Consider the following 22,765-nt stretch of genomic DNA (forward strand, 5'->3'; position numbering starts at 1 on the left):
ACACACACAGTCACACACACACACACACACCGTAAAACTCGGAGTGTTCGTTTAAACCCTGAGAACGGAACAAAACGGGCGCCAATGTGTCTGTTTTTGACACTGATGTGTTACGGATTTCACTATGCATTCTCTCTCTCTCTCTCACTCTCTCTCTTCTTAAATCCCCCTCTACATCTGTCTCCCTCTTATCCTTCCCCATGTCTCCCTCCCTCCCTCCAGAGAATACCACAGGGTCAGGGCCTGCAAGCCAGGGGGACAGGCTGCTCCTCCCTCTTCCTCTCCCCCTTCTTCTTCTGTGTCCCTCCATCCCCCGTTCTGTCTGTCTGTCTCTCCATCCCTCCTTCCTTCCTTCCGTCCGTCCGTCCATCCACCCCTATAGCAGCGCTGCATACATGTGGACAGTAGCGGTTGGTCAGCTTACAGTACAAAGCTCTCCTTCCTCGTCTCCTCTTCCTCCTCCTCCTCCCTCGGACAACTCAACAATGAGACTCTCTTTCTTTCTTTCTTTCTTTCTTGGGTGACGATGACTTTTTTGCCGGCGGGCACACTCTGCTGCCTGGCGCCGCCAACCTCCTGCCTCCCCGTTTTGCCCATCATCACACCAGCTTTAACCGACCCCCTCTGGAGCGCACTGTGTGTATGAGGGTGGGCATGGACACTTGCGCGCTCGCACGCGCGCGCGTGTGTGTGTGTGTGACAGAGAGACAGGGAGGGAGAGAAAGAGAGAGAGAGAGAGAGAGAGAGGGAGTTGTGTGCTGAGGTTGAGCTGCTCTGTGGACAGAGCAGGAGGCTGTATTTTGTCGTCCATGTCATTTGGGTGGACATCATGCCATCCTCATCATCAGTGGACTTTGAGGCTGAGAGGTAAGATGATGCTGCCACTGTCACTGGGAGACAGCCAACCTGGCAACTAATATACTGACTTTATTATAGTGACCCAGGCGGCACTCTTTTGGGGCATTGCATTATTGGCAAACAATCTTAAATTATTTTAAATGTTACTTATTTATTTAAAGAATAACATTTCTAACCCAAATCTACAAGCTTGACGATTAGCTGTGAGCCTGTAGAGCTGCTATTTGTCATGCAACAAAGTATATAGGGCTTAATTAAGTGGTTTTAAACACAGAGGCTCTTTAATTCATTTCATGGGGTTGAATTATTGGTTAATATTAGTATTATTTCCGTTGCTATTCGGTTGTGGGGCAAATGAGAATGAAGCAGTTTAGTGATTTAATTTCATCTCGGCTCCAAGGTGAAATGAATAATGGGGGCAGAAACAAACCAATAATGCGGTATTGCTTTTCTGTTACTTAATTAGATTTATGGTTGTTTTGTGAGAATGGTTATTGGTTTTTTCAGCCCTCTTTTGCTTTGCACGTGGAAAAATAAGTAGTGTATGTGAAAGTTTTAATGCATCATGTTGGTCCAATCACTGCAGAATGTAAGGAATGCTTTTCACGTTAGATGTGTTTTTATGCAAGTTCTACATGCCGCTGTGTTTGTGTGTGAATGTATAATATGCATGTAAGTAGAGCCTCTCGTGTGTGCGTCTGTGTGTGTGCATGCATGCATGCGTGCGTGCGTGCGAGAACATGTGTGAGCGGTCTGTGTCACTGATGATGTGGAGAGTGAAAACACATGTTGAAGCTGGTCTGCGCACACAGGGCCGTGTGAAGATTGGGAGCGTCGTTTCGTCTGTGTTATGGACTTGCCCGTGCTCTGTGTGTGTGTGTGTGTGTGTGTGTGTGTGTGGCTGTGCGTGAGCATTCTTGTGGGACAGGATGAAGCAACTAAAGGAAGTCTTTATGTTAACTGTGCGTGCGTGCGTGCGTGCGTGCGTGCGTGCGTGCATGCGTGCGTGCGTGAGTGCGTGCTCGTGCGTCTGTGTGTGTGTGAACTAGGGCCACAGTGGGTCAGAGTTTTCCACGGTTTGGGACCCGCCATTCCACAGCTCCCAAACTAAGAGAGAGAGCTTTATCCTGACATCCGGTCTCCAAATCCTGCCAAATCACCCCCCCCCCCCCAACGATCTCCTCTCCTCTCCTCTCCTCTCCTCTCCTCTCCTCTCCTCTCCTCTCCTCTCCTCTCCTCTCCTCTCCTCTCCTCTATATCTCCTCTATATCTCCTCTATCTCTCCTTCCTTCTACAATGTGTCACTGCATTCAACCTGAACTTCAAAGCAGATCTCGGTTCAAATAAATACGGCCCTGTTATCACAGGTGACTTGAGCTCGCACAGTTGCCGTGACTCGATAATCGCGATCAGTCATGTCATGCGTGCACGTGCCCATCTTTGCCACTCTTGATGTCGTTACAATCACTAGCTGCATCTGCCATGGGCGATGAATGCTTTCTTTAGAGGTCGGTCCAGTGCTGGATGTAGCCTTCATTTTCGCTCCATCAAATTGAAAAATGAGAACTGAAACGAAATGGCAGTTCGTCATTTTAGTGCTATACAACACTGTTCTCTTTGTCATTTTCTAGACCACTTTCTGACTTTATTTCCCCCAGCTTTCAAAGAAAATGTGAAGACATTCCTTTTTGAGTGGTGCTAACCACTAGTATACGCAGCAGTGTGTGTATGTATGTATGTCTAGGCCAGAGCCTATATGTGGCATGTACCTAGACTGCTAGGCCAGCGGGCGCCCCGAGACATTCCTAAATAGAATTAAAAAGTGGGTCCATATCACCACGGTATTGGACCAATGGTTTCCTGGAAGTATATCGCAGCACTTAAAGGTATATTGAGTGATTTCATTTAATTCAAATGAATACTACAGAGTGTGCTGCTGACCATAATTTATAAGGAGTTCCTCCCTGTCCCCAGTTAACCCCTGGGGATCAAAAAACCATAGGTTTCGTTTTTGGCTAGGTGGCCCAGCCTTCATCCAATCAGGATAGAGATGGGCCTGTCACCAATCATGATAGAGCGGGGGTGGGCCTGCTGTTGGCCTGTCATGTGTCCCCTCCCCCCCACTGTAGTGCGTGCATGTGCACATCTTGTTACCAGGGCGGACTGGGGGTGTTTTCCAAATCACCCAAATCACTGAATGCTCCTTTAACAACGCAATCTTTCTTCAGTTTAAAGTGGTGGATGAGGTAATTTATTTTATTGCTAATGTGTTTTGGGGAAACACAAGTGGCTTTGTGTGCAATGTCCCATTACAGACATTTAACTATAGGACAGTACAGTGTATTTTGCTTTGCTTTGCTTCCCTTATATGTGAAGCAATCACCAGTGCCCCACAGAACCAAGCCAACAATATTATATAATCTGTGTGGATCTCAGAGTATATATGAATAGAGACGGCACCGGATATCTCCTCCCATCCACTTGCATTAAGTTGCTCAAAAGTGCATGAGGCGATTCAGGAACAGAGTGCATTCTGGGATGGATTTGCCCCCAAACACATGAACGCGCTGGCCGTTGACTATCATTGCACGTGTTCACCTATGAAACAGCGTTCACGTGTCATCATGAACGTGCACAATGATAGTCAACGGACCATGCGTGTTCATGAGTTTGGCCCAGCTCTGCAATACCACATTCGGCCACTATGTCCATTTCGCCTCTGGGTTTCCTCCGGGTGCCATATATACTCTAAGCCAAGGTGTGGATTAGTTGGGCTCATGTTCTGGTTCTGCTGACACAAACTGTAAATCATTACATAGTAGACGTAGTAGTAGTATTATTGTATTATTATATCATCATTACACACCGTCATTTAATAAAAGGCACATCAGTGTGGTCATGATGAGCAGTGGCGTAAAGTATAACATGTATACAAGTAAGTAACTTAAGTACAATTATGAGGTACATTTACTTGTTCCTGAGTACTTTTACTTCTACTCCACTACATCTCAGAGGCAAATATTGTACTTTTACTCCACTACAATTATTTGAAAACTTTAGATACTAGTTACTTTGTAGATTTTGATTATTATTATTATTACGAAACATACGTTAACCACTTCAGCCATAATTACATTTTGGCCATTGTGAGCTAGTATTATTTTGATACATTTGAAATCTTGAAATGAGACATTCTGCACATAGACCACTTTTACGTTTACTAGTATTTCTATACATTGCAGAACTGATACATTTACTTAAGTAAAACAATGTAGTATTTTTTCCAGTTAGACTGTTTCATATGACGCTTCCTCTTGACACATGGAGAGATCACGGTGACGGAAAGACATCTTGACAGGTGGCTATTATTGTGCTTTCTGGGTCTTTCTCTTTTCTGAATTGTAGGTTTTGTGAAAACTGTGGGTGTTTGACATTGATCGTTGTTGCTTGTCTGCAATCTTGCTGTCAAGACATTGCTTCATGGCAGCTCAGCTGGCCAGCTGCCATTCTACAAGCAACCTGCAGCCTTTATCTCCTGTGGTGGTGGTGGTCTCCTAAGCCTCGTTAAAGCTAACCTCAGTGACCTGTGTGTGCATGTGCGCGTTTGTCCGTGTGTGTGTGTGTGTGTGTGTGCTAGGGTTAATTCCGTTTTTGGCCGAAAGGGGCGAAGTTCTGACTCCCAAGAGTTTGGTAGTCTTGAACCTGGATAAGAGGTTGAACCTCTTCGTGGAAATAAAAACCTCTTGGGTTTCCGAGGCTACGTCACCCTTGACAGTGTGTGTGTGTGTGTGTGTGTGTGTGTTTGTGTGTTTTCCAGGAGTTCCAGAATGCCGATGGGGAGGAGTACCATGCAGACCTGTCCCAGACCCTCCGTGCGTCTCCGGCCTCCCAGAGCGGAGGTCCAGAGGTGTACATCCTGCCTCTCACCGAGGTCTGCCTCCCTGTGGCCAAACAGCCCACCAGATCAGGTAGGCTGACCGTTCCATGCTGTGGCCAAACAGCCCTCCAGATCAGGCTGACTGTTCCATATACTTACGGTCAATGGGCTATATATGCACACATTTTGGAAAGAACTTAAGTTGGGCCCCTTCCCTACTTCCTTCACAGGTGTTACCGATAATGCTAATGAAGTAAGTCTCTGTTCCATTCTGGTCATACAGAGTCAGGATGCTGATATTGTTGTTGGCTCACTGGAAACACTCTGCTACACTAGTGGACGTCTCAATGTGTCCTTGAGTGGGATCCAAATGGTCCCGTACGAGTGTACAAATGGAACCAAATGGATCCGTACCGGTCCATTTGGTTCCATTTGTACACTCTCAGAGTTATGGGGGTCGTTAATTAAAACGTTTGGCCGGCCCAGAAGTAGGAAGAGTTATTCTGTGTGCATAGAGCCCATTTACTTACAGTCAGTGAAACTGAAAGGATAATAAAAAAACAAATTTTCAGCCCATTTTGATAGCGCTATTCATGTTGCAGTCCATAGGCGTGGTAGCTACAATTCTCAGTCGACACATGCAGACATCGAAGATTCTGAACAGTTCTCATACGACGGACTCTCCTCGGTCATAAACTGACGCAACATGGAGGCACAGCTGCAACGGCAGATCCGCGCGAACGTCATGTCATTTTTGAACCATTGTGTCAGTGCCGTGATAATGGCATATTCATTCTCTTGGAATGAAGCTTTGTAAACGTTGCCAGCTGCGGTTCAGCAACTGTAAGTATCTGGAGGGTGTGATGAGAGCAGTACATGATGGGTGAGGTGAGGTACATTGGACTTCTGGTCTGATTTAAGCGTTTGGCCCTGGAGTGAGTGACCAACGCCCTATTTGTTGGCCATGGTTGGGCCTCCACCTATCCCGCTGGCTCTACTGCCCTGTGTCGCCAGGGAATCAACTATGTGCTATTCAATTTCCCCCCCCCTACTCTCTCTCTCTCTCCCTCCCCCCCTCTCTCTCCCCCTCTCTCTCTCTGTCCCTCAAATCACTCTCTCCCACAAACATCTGCCTGTTGCATAATGACCGCCAGGCCAAGCCAGCCTACACTGCTGCTCCGTGGAATGTGAGGCACGCCAGCGCGCCAGACCCTGATGAGAATATCCCCCTTTCTTTTACTCAGGCCCTCCTCCTTTCTCGCCCTCTCCTTATCTGGCCGGTGGATGCGTGTGACAATGGCTGGTTTTGTCGTATAGAGCTGAGGGCAGCAGAACAGATCTGGCCCGATAAACGTATGACACCAGAGTGTGGATGGACTTAATGCGCTCGAACCACGCAGTTCGCCTGCGGGCCAGACTGTCCCAAGCCGCACCCGGCTATGGTCGAGAGACCATACAAAATGTCTTTGCAGAAACCTTTTCATTTCCAGGACCCCCAGAATGATCTGTTGAGGGGATAGGTTGAGGGGATAGGTGGGGCTGTAGAGTGGAGTCGAGGGGATAGGTGGGGCTGTAGAGTGGAGTTGAGGGGATAGGTGGGGCTGTGCACGCACGCACACACACACACACACACACACACACACACACACACACACTCCCATAAATACAGCATTATTTGCATGTACTAGTCGAATGAATACAAGACTTAACGTAAAGGTTAAACATGCACAACACACACACACACACACACACACACACACACACACACACACACACACACACACACACACACACACGCATCAATGTTATACACTAAACGTCCAACCCACGGTCACACTTTCACAAATTTGCCGAAGCAAATTACATTCGCAATTACACACAGCCAGCCACCTCCAAATGCTCCCAGGCAGTGCCGCTCTATGAATTTGAGTTATGCAACTCAAAGGTTGAACAATCTGAAAATGGGAATTGAATTAGGCCCGAGGATTGTCCAACTATAGCCCCGGCAGCTCAGCAGAGAACACTCTCAGATGTACTGGGCCGGAGAGGCAGGCGTAATAAGACTTCCATTTAGCTCCGAGTGATTTAAGCCGATGTGCGTCTCCATAAGCAAGAACTTCCTGCCTTATAGTAGCCATATTAGCCACACACATTCTTCAAATGGCTGCTCTGCTCAGCAGCGCTCGGCCTAGTGAGAGCAGACAGCAGACACTGTCAAATGGGAATTGAGTTACTGTATTTGCTATGAAGACGTGTAAGAAATTACGTTACGGTTTCGAATTTGAAGGGGTATATGCGCAGAGGGTATATATGCGCATGCATAAAGTGAGTGGCAAATTGAGTGGCAAAGTGAATTCAGTAAGGGTCTTTTCTGTTTGGACGTATGGAATCTCAAGACCAGAAAGCCACTCAGTAGGCGTTCCCGCATAACTTCCAGGTATCTTGATGATATCACGCGCATACCCTCTATATGTTGGGATGCATTCAGTGTGTCATGTTGGGTTTAAAAACTGAAACACATGTATGAAACTTGTTGTCGTTTTCATTATATACATTAGTCCAGTGCATGGTTTTCAACCAGTGGTCCGGGTGGGGACCATCAGTGGTCCTTGAGGGGGTTACAGGTGGTCCCCAGCTAAATGATGGAGAGTTAGTAACCAAATGGACTCTTTAACTCTTGAGAGTGTAAAATGAATTTACATTTGGTTTCATTTTACGCTCTCAAGAGTTAAACTATTGTTAAACATCTCCATTACTTAATTTAAAAGAAAACTACACAATTAGAGAATGACAACGCCTGCTGTCTGTCCTAATGGTACCACCAACATGATCAATACAGCATGGAATTGTGGACAAAATCCTATCCAACACAATATTCGTGGTCTTTGGTCATCAAATGGCTCAAATGCCATATACTGTAAATAACGGACCTTGATATGAAGGGTTGAAAACCTCAGCATTAGTCCAGCACACATGAACATGCAGGGCCTGGACAGAAGACAACAGGCCGTATAGGCAAGGAGCCATTGTTTACAACACTTATCACTACAACTCAGCTCAGGGCTGTTACTGTATGTCACAGAGCTGCAGGATAATGGCTCCAGTGTGTTGCGTACTGGTCCTAACTGGTGCCATGCAGCCCTCCCTCGCAGCCAAGACAATGGCTTCGATGTTTCCTCTGAGCTTGCGTGAGCCGCCGAACCCACGGACGGAATGACTTGTCCCGGGATGGGATGGGATGGCGACAGGGTTATCCAGTATGGCCTCCACACACACAGTGAGTGGACTGTGTTAGCGGGCCGGACGAGGGCGGTTTTACACCACAAAGCGCCGTCTGTCCACCACTGGTCCGAGAATGCCAGTGTCATCATGGGGGGATGGAGAGGGAGAGAGAGAGAGAGAGAGAGAGAGAGAGAGAGAGAGGGAGGGAGGGTGATGTTGCCGCCCGTCAGTCCCGTCTCGTTTGGTTGAGCGTGGATGTAGTGGTGAGGACACTCGAAAACGCGCTGTGCAGGTTGGGGACATACTGTACAGGTCATCTTCTGAATGCTGGCAGTGATATGCGTTGGGACAGACAGACAGACAGACAGACAGACAGACAGACAGACAGACAGACAGACAGACAGACAGACAGACAGACAGACAGACAGACAGACAGACAGACAGACAGGTGCCAGAGCAGGGTCAATATACAGTAGTACTATACTAGTTCAGAAAGCAGGTGGTTCTGTAAATAGTTTGGGGTGATTGTCCATTAGTGTTCGAGGACACCTGTGCACAGGATTAATATCAATTAGAGCATGCTCGGTCACTTACTAACAGTGGGAATGGACAGAGGATGGACTCAACTAATTCCGTCTGAGATCTTGGATGTGGTGATGTGCTGCCGTCTGTGCCAAGAAGAAGAAATGGAACATTGTGTGCAAATGTCATCACGTTTTGTCCTCGCGGCCGTTTACCGTAATAATATCACTTTCACAATATCACATTTCGTTTCCTCCTCCAGTCCAACTCCGATCCACGGACCTCGGCCGCCACAGTCTGCTCTACCTGAAAGAGATCGGTAATGGCTGGTTCGGGAAGGTAAGACCGCCATTTTCGTGTGTCTTCTCTTAACATTTCTGTCGGTGGTTGTTTCTCTGTTGTTGTTGTTGTTGTGAGTGTGTGTGAGCTTTAAGATGAAAGAAAGGCAGCGCTGCCGGGAAGCTCACGTCACGGCTGTTAGTCAGCGCCGTGTTTTGCGAATGGATCTTGTTAAAATGGCCGACATGCTGCATTACCTGTAGAGCGTGCGTGCGTGCGTGCGCAACGGGGGCCCTGATTCTTCCCTGCCTTTGATGTCAGCCTCTCTCAGGAGCGACACACTTCTCCACGATTCCCCCAGAGAGAAATCCTATGATGAGCATGAAATAAGTGTGTGATTGGAGTCTGTGTCTGTCTTGTAGTTTCACACAGATAACAAATGTATTTTTCTACTGTTATGTACCTTGACTGGGTACAAAACAAAACATCCGTCTTTTATGTCTTTTATGCATGTATGTCCTGTTGTTTGTGACTGTACACCTCGCTCTGCGTGCTGTTGCAGGTGCTGTTGGGGGAGGTGAACGCAGGACTCAACAGCGCCACCCAGGTGGTCATCAAGGAACTGAAAGTCAGTGGCAGTGTTCAGGACCAGATGCACTTCCTAGAGGAAGCACAGCCTTACCGGTAACCTCCTCTCCTCTCCTCTCCTCTCCTCTCCTCTCCTCTCCTCTCCTCTCCTCTCCTCTCCTCTCCTCTCCTCTCCTCTCCTCTCCTCTCCTACGCATACATTCCACAGACACACAAAACATTGTCTCTGTTTCTCTCTCTATCTCTTTCCCTTGCTTTCTATCACTTCCTCACATCAACACTTTAGAGCCGTCTAGGTCTGTCTGGGTGTGTGTATCTATTGGTCAACCTGTCTGAGGTTTAATCTCTCATTGGAATGATCATTCTTACCAGTAGGCCAAGGAAGTATCTCCAATTATCCATTGTTCTAGTCCCATCATGTACTGTATGTTATATTTGTTGAAATTTTGAATCGAGCTGAAACCTTATATAGATACAGTACTAGCTTTTTAAGGAGCCCCAAATTGTGGGACCCCCATGAGAGAATATTCAAGACCCCCCAGTTCCACATGCATTAGGCTATCAGACCCCGTTCGTCATGTCAAATCTAATGTCATTTCACTTGAGAGTTACAGACCCATAAGGGTCCATTCGGTTTGAGAGGGAATGAGGGATGTGTATTCATTTATACATTTTATAGGATTTGGGGTCACTCATTTTAAGTACCGGTACTCTCTGTACTGTTTTGTTCCTGTGTGTGACTCTGTTCCTGTGTGTGTGTGTGTGTGTGTGTGTGTGTGTGTGTGTGTGTGTGTGTGTGTGTGTGTGTGCGTGTGTGTGCGTGTGTGTGTATATGTGTGTGTTTCTGCAGGGCTCTGCAGCATCCTGCTCTCCTGCAGTGCATGGCTCAGTACACCGAGGTCACCCCCTACCTGCTGGTGCTGGAGTTCTGTCCACTGGTGAGGAGACTCGTCATGTGCTACCGTGGATCGAACTACTGTACATGTGCTGGTGGAATTATAACTGTTTATTACATGGCTTGGTGGAATGCTTGATTCCGATTGGTCAATCGCTGAATTCAGCGGCGTGTTATTTCTTGATGACAGACCGCTCCGCTCTATAACAGACGGCTGTCTAATCAAAGACTCAGAGCACCTGGCTGCGCTGCTTCTTGGATTTGATGCTGTACCCAACATGACAGCCATGTAAACAAAGTAACACAATGTCATTTACAGCTAATCGTTGCTCTCAAGAATGTTGTTGAGAACATTTGAAGCGAGAAATAGACGATTCAGTTCCCGAACAATTTATTCCATTTGATCAACACTCACTTCCTTGTTTCGGAGGCGACTGTTGCGCTCTGCATGGCCAACTTGGAATACTTTCATTACCGTGAGCAAGGAAATACTTTTGTTTTGTTGTCACTTTGGGGTCAATTTATTAATTTATGTATTTAGTAGCCGTGTAATAAGCGGGATAATGTCAGGCTAGGTGGTCATTGTCCATAATTAAATCTGTGATTTTTTTGAGTGGTGCAACCACTTACCCCCACACGGTAACTTTAATTTCTAAACCATTTCGGACGTGGGGCGGCTCGCCGAAATCGACCCGGCCCCCTGGGCACGTTCCTGGTGGTCTGGATGTTCCGGCGATCCCCCCGGGGACCCACACATGGTAACTCTCTCAGTTCTGTGCCGTTTCGAACCGGGCCGGTATACCCTGGGCGAGTTCCTGTGGGTCTGGAACTTCCGGGGCCCCCTCCGGGGACACCCACACGGAGTTGCAACACTCACTTCACACGGGTGTGATTTTTTTATTATTATTTTTATGACAGGGTGACACACCACTGCAAAGGCATGGGGGGCAGGGACTAAACTTGTCTCCTTTGACTGTGTGACTGTCGGACTCATCACACAGGTGAAGGTGATAATTATGCTAATGGTGACGCTGAATGCCATCATGCATTTTGCATTTGACTTGACACCGCTGTGATTTTGTGCAGGATTATTGTGATTAATCGGCACTTCATCTGATTTACATATGTGATTAGAAACAGGTGCAGTGGAATAATGGGCTTCCAAACATAATATGCAGACCCTTCTGTTGTGTCTGTATATTGAGAAAGAATGAAGCTAGCGTGAAGGTTTCTGAGGGGCGCTACGCTAGGCCCTCCTATGCCCAGCTTTGTGTGCTTGTGTGTACCAAATTTGAGATGATTTTTTTTAAGTGTTAATTTTGTCGCAGTATTTTGAATACAATTTAATTTAGTTTTAGCCATATTTCAGTCATCTGAAAAGTTTTAGTTTTAGTCTAGTTTTAGTCGACTAAATTAGGAAATTAGATTTTAGTAAAACTAGAATCTAGCCTATTGTAAAAGGTGGACGTAAAAGGTGGCTAAACTAGCAGAAAAAGGGGACAAGAAATGTCTTGGACAAAAGTAGTTGACTCCTTGCGAGACGTGTTGCTGGGAGATTGTAATGACGATGTATATATATATATATATTTTCGCTGAATGTTCACTCCAATAACAGTGTTGCTGGGATCATTCATGTGGTTAAGACAGTCCTCTGCAGTCTGCACTGTTGTTGCAGTCCACTTGTGTACAGTTTCACAAGGGTTGTATTCAACAGACTGCATCTGCCACCAAGTGGTCAGAGGAAGTAATGCCAAGTGTGCTGGTTAAAAGGGTCCCTGGCTAATAAGACTTACATGCCTTAAGAGTGAAAAACGGACTATTTCTAAGATAAATACAATATTTAAGATCTTTAAAATGTTTAGTTATAGAGGGCAATTATACTGTTTTAAGGCATATAAGTCTTATTAGCCTTTTAAAGGTAGAGTAAGTGATTTCACTCAAAAAGGTTTCGTTTTTGGCTGTGGGACCTAAGCCTTCGTCCAATCAGGATAGAGAGTCAAAAACGAAACCTACGGTTTTTTGACCCCCAGGGGTTAACTGGGGACAGGGAGGAACTCCTTATATGGTCAGCACACTCTATAGTAGAGAGGATTATCACAACAAAACAAAAAAATAAGTGATATTTGAATTAAGTGAAATCACTTACTCTACCTTTAAGAATTCTACCCTAAAGTGGAGTGCATCCAGCAAATGCTACAAGGACACATACTGTATTTACTAACGGCAGTGGCTGATTGATTACATACAAAAGGACTAGACTAGAGTATGAGAACAGCAGCATGTGAGCTCTGTGGGCTACGGCGGTTGAGCGTCATGTGTTTGTTTCCTGTGCTTGCTGTGTCCAGGGAGATGTGAAAGGCTACTTACGCAGCTGCAGGGCGTCAGACACCCTGACCCCAGAGCCCCTCGTTCTACAAAGGATGGCCTGTGACATCGCATCGGGCCTCTTACATCTGCACAAACACAACTTCACACACAGGTACACACACACACACACACACACACACACACACACACACACACATTTCAAACGCTACATCAGTTGCAATTTCAAGTTACAGTGGGCTCTATGCACACAGAATAACTCTTCCTACTTCCGGGCCACTTCCCTACTAGGTATTACCGATGATACTAATTAATTAAGGCTCTGTTCCATTTCTCAAACTTCAGAGTGATGGACCCCCATCACTCTGAAAGTATAAAAATGGACCCTTATGGGTCCATTTGGTTCCATTTGTACACTCTCAGGTTAAACACCCGTACGGTGCCATCAAGGACACTTTGACACCCACTGGTGTAGCAGAGTGTTTCCAGTGAGCCACCATGCACCATAGCAGCACCCTGACTCTGTTTGACCAGAATGGAACAGAGCCACCATGCACCATAGCAGCACCCTGACTCTGTTCGACCAGAATGGAACAGAGCCACCATGCACCATAGCAGCACCCTGACTCTGTTTGACCAGAATGGAACAGAGCCAACATGCACCATAGCAGCACCCTGACTCAGTTTGACCAGAATGGAACAGAGCCTTCATTAGTATCAGCGGTAACACCTGTGAAGGAAGTAGGGAAGGGGCCCCAAGTTCTTTACAAAATGGCGGGTGTGTGCCTATATAGCCCATTTAGGCATCTTATCCGGAGCAAAACCAGGACCCTACTCAACAAACCAGAGGGGTACTAAACACACGCATAGTCACATTGAGTAGAGTGCAAAGAGAACAATTCAGTGCTTCAAAGAAACTGGGTAAACATGGTCAGTCTGTGACACAGACTGGACGGCTCCACTCCAGCCAGCCTCCACGGAGTGGAAGGAAGGATCTCCACTGACACTCTGACGGTTTCTCCCTGGAACAATATCCTGGTGCTGCCTGAGTGTTTGTCATAGACTCCAGCATCAGTGATTTTGTTGCAGGAGGGGACGACCTCACCTCACCTCTCCTCTCCTCTCCTCTCCAGATCAGTATCAAGTATGCATGCTCAATTAATAGAACATGTTCCGAGTGCAATAACTACATCAGTGATTGATTATATATGTAGATTATATAAAGTCCTCATGAGCATGTTGTTTAATACCAAATTGGTAGAGAGTATTTTGAACCCAGGTCTCATGCACGAGAGTATAGCTTTAAATTTGCATTTATTGATGATTGTATTTGCAACATTCATCTCAGACAGACTTTTACCCACCATGTAATTTGTATTGATAAACTCCCTGTCTAAAACACAGCTGTTTATCAATGTCAGATTAGACTAGAATAATGGCTGTAGCTCAGAGTTGCTTAATGCCGTTTGCATGCGGATGGAGCATTCCAAATATGCCACGCTGCATGGAGACACATGAGCCTGGCTCAGTCTGTCTGTGTGCTAACGTGTATCTGTCTGTGTGCTAACATGTGTCTGTCTGTGTGCTAACATGAGTCTGTCTGTGTGCTAACATGTGTCTGTCTGTGTGCTAACATGTGTCTGTCTGTGTGCTAACGTGTGTCTGTCTGTGTGCTAACATGAGTCTGTCTGTGTGCTAACATGTGTCTGTCTGTGTGCTAACATGTGTCTGTCTGTGTGCTAACATGTGTCTGTCTGTGTGCTAACATGTGTCTGTCTGTGTGCTAACATGTGTCTGTCTGTGTGCTAACATGTGTCTGTCTGTGTGGTGCATGGAGACATATGAGCCTGGCTCTGTCTGTCTGTGTGCTAATTCCGACTGTTGGTTATAAATACTAATGGAGACGTCCTGTTCTGTTGCCGCCCTCATAGTGACCTAGCTCTGAGGAACTGCCTGCTGACTGCTGATGTCACCGTCAAGATAGGAGACTATGGGCTGTCCCACAGCAAGTACAAGGTACGTTTGGGGACGTTTGTACACTCTCAGAGTTACGGGGGTCCTTGAATTTTTTTTTTTTTGAAAACCACTGTACACAAAATGGAACAGAGCCTTAATTAGTATCATCGATAACATCTGTGAAGGAAGTAGGGAAGGGGCCCGGTTGTAGGAAGAGTTATTCTGTGTGCATAGAGCCCATTAGTTTAATGAGGCCTCTGTGTGTCCACTAGGATGACTATTACGTTACATCAGAGCAGATGTACGTTCCACTGCGCTGGATGGCCCCAGAACTGCTGGACGAGATCCGTGGAAACCTGCTAGTGGCTGACCAGAACCTACAGAGCAACATCTGGTACGTACGCACGCACGCACACACGCAAATCGAACCCTGCACATACACACTCTTTCACATGCATTCATCCATCTCAAAAGAGACAAAGACTTTCAGTTAAAACATCAACTGAAATTGTCGCAAAACAAAAAGAGGAAGTTCACAAGTTAGTTCATGAATCACATAATCACAAGGCAATGCTCATTCTGTTAATGTCCATGTCTTTGGGGATGACCATCATCTTGTTTTGTGTTGATGTCCAGGTCTTTGGAGGTGACCATCATCTTGTTTTGTGTTGATGTCCAGGTCTTTGGAGGTGACCATCATCTTGTTTTGTGTTGATGTCCAGGTCTTTGGAGGTGACCATCATCTTGTTTTGTGTTGATGTCCAGGTCTTTGGAGGTGACCATCATCTTGTTTTGTGTTGATGTCCAGGTCTTTGGGGATGACCATCATCTTGTTTTGTGTTGATGTCCAGGTCTTTGGAGGTGACCATCATCTTGTTTTGTGTTGATGTCCAGGTCTTTGGGGGTGACCGTCTGGGAGCTGATGGAGCTGGGGAACCAGCCCTACAGACACTACTCTGACAGGCAGGTTCTGGCCCACGCTGTGAGGGAGCTGACGCTGCGACTCCCCAAACCCATGGTCAAAGCACCGCTGGCTGAGCGCTGGTGAGACATGCGAGCACATGCACGCACGCACGCACGCACGCACGCACGCACGCACGCACGCACGCACGCACGCACGCACGCACGCACCCACGCACACACACACACACACACACACACACACACACACACATTACATGCTGGGTGCACAATACCATATAACCATCATTATCATTGGAGGCCACAAGCACCCTCTCGCTCTGTTCTCATTGTAATGGTAATCCTCGTGGCTCCATCAGCATGTCGTATCCTGTACAAACCAACGAGCCACACACACCACACACCCTCGCAGCGCTCACCCATTATCTCCGAAGGTGTCAAAATACGATTAAAGCTCTTCTCCGTTCTCCCAGTAGTGCGAAGGCCAGCTCGTTAGTGCGAGGGCCAGCTCGTTGCCTCGTTACGTTGGATTGTAACTATAATGCAAATAAGGCAGGTTTCCCATTATTTCCAGTTTTGGTTTGTTATTGTTTCTCGATGCTCTTCGTCCTCCGAGTCCTCAGCTGCACGTCATAATGTCCTCTGTGTGTGTGTGTGTGTGTGTGTGTGTGCGTGTGCGCGCGTCCGTAGGTACGAGGTGATGCAGTTCTGCTGGCTGCAGCCTGACCAGAGGCCCAACGCTGAGGAGGTTCACCTGCTGCTCAGCTACCTGTGTGCCAAGGGCGCCAGCGAGGTGGAGGAGGACTTCGAGAGGCGCTGGAACTCGCTGCGGCCCAACGCCGGCGGCCACCACCACCGCAGTGCCTCCTCTACCGCACCGCCACTGGATCATCACCCACCTCACTGCTCCTCTTCCTCCTTCCCTCTCCTCGAGCAGTTCTCGGTCGCCGACGGCTACCATTCGGAGTCGGGGGACGACGTCCTGACGGTCACGGAGACCAGCCACGGTCTGAACTTTGAGTACAAGTGGGAGCAGGCGAGAGCGGGGCAGCCTTACCACGCCACCGCCGCTTCCCCCCCGGGCCAGAATCCATTTTACCCCCCGGCGGGGGGCATGACACTGGGGGGTTGCCCCGCGGAGGAGCTCGGCCTGGGAGTCTCGCCCCCTTCCTACTACCAGTCCAAACAGCTCCGTCATGGTGCTCCCGGGGTGGTGGTGCCCGTCCTGGGTGCCCACAGCCCCTCGGTGGGCAGCGAGTACTACATCCGCATGGAGGAGCCGGTGGACCTGGATTACGCCATGGAGGAGCCGGTGGACCTGGACTACGCCATGTGCTCCTACAGCCCCGACTACGCCGGCAGCAGCGGGAGCTTCCTGACTGGGAGCGCCGACTCGGGGGAATGCATGGCCTGCCCCGGTGCTCAGGCCAAGAACATGGGCTCCTATTGGTCGGCGGACATTCACAAGACAGACGTGTTGTATGACTCCCACGACTCCAGCCCTGCCATCTCTTTGACGATGGAGCCCCTCCTGGGTCAAGTGTCGGACGGCAGCCCCCCCCTGAGACCCTGGGAGTCCGGTCACTACATATCCTATAAGGACCGAGACGGGGGCTACTACTACGAACACTCTCCCCCGCTGGGCATGGACCACCACCACCGCTACCTGATCGGAGGGGAGTCTCCCGTGGAGCCACTTCCGGAGAGCTGGGGGTCGCGGAGCCTGCGGGAGGCCCTCGGAGAGTTGGAGAACCCGCTGGGGTCGATGACGGCCGCCATCGACAGCCCGCAGTCCTACGCAGAGCGCTATCTGGAGAACGACCAGAGCGCCATCGTGGGGAGCAAGAACGTGATCGGAGGAGGCTACTACGACATGATGGGCTCGCTACGGAACACCATGCCAGGCCACAGCAGGCAGGGCAGCCACTCTGTCAGCATCGACATCGAGACAGAGGGGGCACTCTTCATCGGCCACCAGGACAGCGACACCGAAGAGGAGGAGGAGGATATATTCGTGGAGAGGCACAGCTGCAACACGTGGCCCGCCAAGCACCGTCACCACCACCACCAGCACAGACGGGCTAGTCACAGCTGCAGGCAACAAGACGCCTACGTCGACTTCCACTACACCATGCCCAGCACGGACATCGAGGACTCGTGGCCGGACGAGCACAGCCTGACCTTTCACTCTCTGCCAAAACGCATCGACTACCTGGAGCCCTCCCACCACCAGGCCAAAGATGACGGCGGTTGCCTTACGCTCGACGACCACCACCACCACACGGTGGTGCCATCGTCGGACGCCTACGCCTACCTGTGCCACGAGGACGAGGCCGATGTGCCCGCGGTGCCGAGCGAATGCTGCCACTCTCACTTCGTGGACCCGCTCACCGGCCTGCTGGTGAGGAACTATGGCCACGCCGACTACCACGGAGAGAAGCTAGTCGACGTCGCCGGTGGCAACGAGGATTCGCCCGATCTATCGCCCGCCCCCGGGGGTCCCGTCGTAGCCAAACCTGCCTCGTTAAAGACCGATACACCCGCAGGTAAACGCGGCTTGGAACAGTACGTCGACGTTATGATTGACGACACCACCACGTGTGTAGAGAAAGACGTTGATGACAAAATCAAAGACGTGATCGTGAGGAACCCGGTAGAGCCCGAGCTGGAAGAGGTGATGCTGATCATGGCTAAGGCCAGCCCGCCTCCTCCTCCCACAGACGACCATGTGACGGAGGCCCTGATGACGGAGCCTGACTCAGAGCTGAGTCAAACGGCGGACAGCGGCGTGGAGCGAGGCTGCTCCAGCGTCAGCCTCGTCGACATCCTGGACTGCAGCGACGATGAGGACAACGACGATGACGACATGACGGACGACACCACCGACGTCACCTCAGGCATATTTGCCGACGAGTCCGGAGAGCTGAGCGTCTCCTCGCCTGCGTTCGTCAAGTCGCTGCAGAAGCACGTGGGAACACCCGACTCCATGGAGTCCTCCGTCGAGCTGCCGTCCGCGCCGGGGTTATGCGAGGGGGTCGGCGCCTTCAGCCCTGCCTCCTCGCACCCCTCCAGCTCACCCAAGGCCATGGACAGTGGCTACGACACGGAAAACAACGAGAGCCCAGAGTTTATCCCCAAGGAGCCTCACGAGCCCCGCGACCAACCCCCGACGAAGGCCAGCCTCGACACCAGCCTGGAGGAGGAGGAGGAGGAGGAGGGAGTAGAGACTGCGATGGCACCCAAGGACGCAGAACTGTCACTCGGGGAAGGCTCTGCATCAACATCCTCACAAACCGCCGACCCGGCGGTTCTCGTACCACTGAGTGACAAGAACCCGTACCGGGACTCCGCCTACTTCTCAGACTATGAAAATGAGAGGCTGACGAAAAACGACAGGGGAGAGGCGAGGGACGAGTTAAATGCCGACGCGGAGGAGGAGAGGACGCCAGGAAAAAAGGGTGAAAAAAGGAAGAAGGGCGAGGAGGAAGAGGACGAGGGGGATGCAGGGGACACTGAGGTTCTTTTGGATGAGGACAAACACATGGAACTTAATGACAGACGACCACGCTCCTCTCCACCTCCAGACATGGATGACGCAGGCCTGACAGCAGAGTGTAGCCAGGATGACACACTGGGGGAGCTGGCAGAGTGTGACACTTCTACGGCTGAGGAAGGGCGGGGCGAATGGCCGTCCCAGGTACAGAGTTCATCACTTGGGGAGGAAGGGCTGGATGAATGGCCGTCCCAGGTAGAGAGTTCGTCACTGGGGGACTGGGCGGCGGAGGTGGTGGGCGCCATGGAGGAAGCTCTGGACGCTCTGAACGGAGACAGTAGCTCTGGCGCCGTCGAGGCAGAGGACGACGGAGACGTATTATTCACCATGGAAGTCTCCACCAGTGTCCAGTCTGCTGAGGAGGTGTCCGAAATGCCGGGGACGAAGCACTCGATTCTCCACAAGTCGTCGACAACAACGCCTGGCGAAATAACAACTCCTCTGGCGAAGGAGGAGGAGGACGCGCCCCGTAACGCGGCGAAGAACCCCAGGCGTTTTTTGAGCTCCTCCCCTCCCCCGCCCTCTGCCGTCTCCCTGCCCGCCCTCTCTCCAGCCGCCGACGGCGGCTCGGACGCTGACGGGGAAGAGGCGGACTCGGACGGCAGCGACGAGGACTCGGACGAGGAGCCGCGTAGCTACGGCATCCTGGACGAGCAGAGCGAAGAGGACGAGGTCTACCCCGTGCCCGTGGTGGTGAGCAGCAGCGACGACGCCTCTCACAACCTGCGCAGCCTCCTCAAGATGCCCACGCTGCTCACCGCCGAGACCCTCCACGAGCAGCTGGAGCGCAAGAAGAAGGCGGTGTCCTTCTTCGACGACGTCACCGTCTACCTGTTCGATCAGGTGAGTCAAGTCATAAAGAGGATAATCCCTCTTAGGCCAAGCCACTGCCATGGCAGTGTCTAAGCATTTTAACAGAAAGGAGCTGGAGGTCGCCCAACTCGTGGTCACGATGCAAGAAACTTTTATTTTAAGATGACCCTGGTCTCTGGGCAAACCCAGTGAAAAGGTCAACGCCTCGGATGACTCCTCAGACTGAAATATTTCAGAAGAGAGTAAGACGACCCTGGTCTACAACTTGTGCGACCTCTACCTCCTTTATCTCCCGTGGTCAGCCCCTCCCCACTATTGATGTGCGCTCCTACCTCTTTGTTAGTGTCTAAAGCATTTAAAAACAAAATTCAACTGATTCTGCTAATTATTTTCTTGTCCTCTCGTGACTTTACTTCATTAGGAAAGCCCTACCAAAGAGCTGGCTGCTGAGCACGGATTCCCTCCGCCAGAGTGTCAAAGTTCACAGGGCAAACCCAGAGAAAAGGCAAACGCCTCGGACGACTCCTCAGACGGAAATATTTCAGAAGAGAGTAAGTAGAGAGCAAAGCCTTGTAGTCATCATGGCTAGGTGGCTGTGCAGGAATAATCTAGTTGTCTATAAGATGTCGGTCTGTGTGGCGTTGACTGTCATGTTATTATTCTGTACACTGCCAGTAGGCCACAGAAGTGACGGGGGTAGTAATTTTTGGTCACGTGTTTCTGTCTTATGTTTAACTTTTAAGTTCATAATGGAAGTCAAAGAGGCTCTGATCGGACTCATAGATTGGATACACACGTCATGGATGACTCACCATTGCCACGGAGATCCACATGATTGGTCATCAGTGCCAAATTGAAAAGAAACATCTGTGCTTCATTCCCTGCTGTGTCACTTTCAGGTGCAGGGTACGAATGGGAGGACGACTTCCCACTGCTCCCTCTACCTACGTCCAAGATGGCGTCGTCCGGCTCTCCACCACCACCTCGCTCCGCTCCCATTAAGGCCCCATCAGAGCCCAAGCCAGCTGTGAAGTCCTCCAGATTCACCGTCTCCCCCTCCAACGTGTCGCGCTTCTCCATCACACACGTGTCCGACTCTGACATGGACTCGGCGTGAGGTGAGTCAGCTGTGAGATGAATATGATTAACCTAATTTAAAGTCTGTCACTCTGACTTGAACGACATTTATCTGGTTTAAGACAGTACGTGGCATACAGTTGTTTTTTCCCCTCATTGCTGTATAGAGGGTATGCGCATGCATAAAGTGAATGGCAGATCGAGTGGCAAAGTGAGTGACAAAGTGAATTTAATGTTGTTTATCCCATTTTGGGCGGGAACCCGTTTTGGTGTTAGCATCATGTCATGCTTTAGCTATTGAAAAATAGCAGATCTACAAGCTCATAGCGCGCGCTACGAGGTTGTAGGTCTGCTATTTTTGAAAAATCGAAGAACGACTGACATAGAAACATAGCTTTTTCAGAAAACTGTCAGGATGTAGAAGACATTTTTAGAGTCTGATCTCAGGTCAAAATGGGTGAATAGGGAGAGTCACTGGGTAGGAGGGGGTCGTGCGGAATGCAATATCAAAGAAGGGGAAAGCGGGTCGGACATTTTGTTATAGCATTTTTATATGAATTTTTCGATGGCATGGCGTATTATTTATGATGACAAATTCTGGGCATCATACATTTGTTTGATGACAATAGCATTATATAGATCTAATATTTTCTTTTGGAAGGCAGTATGGTAGAATTTAGTTTCCTAAGTCAGCAGTTTATTAAGGCAACATTTTTTTTTTTTTTTAATGTTTGTTTAGAGCACTTATGATGTAAATTGTTTGCCAGCCAAGTCTATGGACTTTATGTTTGTTTAGGGCACTAAATGACGACATAAGACGTTCTTATTTACGGAATAGTATAGTATGACCTTTTAGCAAAATGGTATATACGGTAGTATCACTTTTGTTTTTATACTTTTTTGTACCTTTATCTTCAGTAACAATATTTATATTCAGTAACAATGATCTCTCCTCTGCAGGAGCGCTGAGGACTGGGACAGACAGAGTGAGATCTACTGACCCCGTGTGGACAGCACTAGCATGACTTCTGTTTGGTGTGGGACTTCAGGTTTCAGGCAACCATCAGACAGACAGACACATTGCCTCTTATTGTCTAGTAGTGGACACTTTTCAGAATTTTCTCCTCGTCAGGATGGGGGGGGGGGAGGGGGGTCTTAATTATTTTAGAATGATTAAAAGAGTATGGTAATATATATATATACAAACTACAGAATAATATATTGGGGTCTATTTGAACATATTTTTGGAGTGAAAAGGAAGAGAACTATGGAGGGGGGGGGGGGGGGGAAGCATCACACGTTTTGTGACACAATTCACCTTTTATTTATAATGGAACCATACCGTACTGTGTGTGACATGGAACCAGCATGGCTTTCCACTGAGACAGTTTATTTTATTTATTATGTATATACTGTATGCTGAGTGAATGGACACAAACCTCGTCATCATTGAGTATTATGGAAGATCCTTTATGTATCACAAGTAATATAATAATGAGAATATTTGGGTCAATTCAGGACCAACGGACACATACATGAGTGTGACCCAGAATGTAAAAAGAAGAAGAAGAAGAAGAAAAAAAAAATGCAAATGGAAGTGTCATGGTTCCTGCCTTGACTTTTGGACAATGCAGCATTTTGTGATTCTATCAGTGTTTTTATGTTATCAGGACCGCTACTGTACTATTGTACATATTATATGGCTCATATGCTTTGTACCAAATTGAGTGCCAGCATCACCATCACTCCCAGTAACCCTTTGTTGTATGCTTTCACTGAGAAACAGTTCAACCACTTTAAACAAATTTTATACTTTGGCTATTCCAAAATAGCGGATGTACAAGCTCACAAGGTGTTGCATGCATCGTGACAATTTTGT

General features: G+C 48.7%; 1 protein-coding gene across 1 annotated transcript in view; it reads left to right on the forward strand.

Annotated features, from left to right (window-relative positions):
* aatkb (apoptosis-associated tyrosine kinase b) overlaps positions 1–22,004 on the forward strand; it is a gene marked incomplete at its 5' end in the record, with an annotated part of 26,033 nt that extends 4,029 nt beyond the window's left edge. The window contains 13 exons of the mRNA XM_080789254.1: positions 223–324; positions 4,676–4,826; positions 8,742–8,818; positions 9,321–9,442; positions 10,197–10,284; positions 12,587–12,720; positions 14,498–14,582; positions 14,795–14,916; positions 15,417–15,566; positions 16,134–19,839; positions 20,231–20,360; positions 20,709–20,927; positions 21,847–22,004. Coding sequence (XP_080645380.1) covers positions 223–324; positions 4,676–4,826; positions 8,742–8,818; positions 9,321–9,442; positions 10,197–10,284; positions 12,587–12,720; positions 14,498–14,582; positions 14,795–14,916; positions 15,417–15,566; positions 16,134–19,839; positions 20,231–20,360; positions 20,709–20,926 — 5,085 coding nt within the window. The 3' untranslated portion in view covers position 20,927; positions 21,847–22,004. The remainder of the gene's footprint in view (positions 1–222; positions 325–4,675; positions 4,827–8,741; positions 8,819–9,320; positions 9,443–10,196; positions 10,285–12,586; positions 12,721–14,497; positions 14,583–14,794; positions 14,917–15,416; positions 15,567–16,133; positions 19,840–20,230; positions 20,361–20,708; positions 20,928–21,846) is intronic.
* Positions 22,005–22,765: the final 761 nt, after the last annotated feature.

This window comes from Protomyctophum bolini (genome assembly GCF_963924005.1).
Source record: "Protomyctophum bolini genome assembly, chromosome: 18".
In the NCBI taxonomy this organism is placed as follows: Eukaryota; Metazoa; Chordata; class Actinopteri; order Myctophiformes; family Myctophidae; genus Protomyctophum; species Protomyctophum bolini.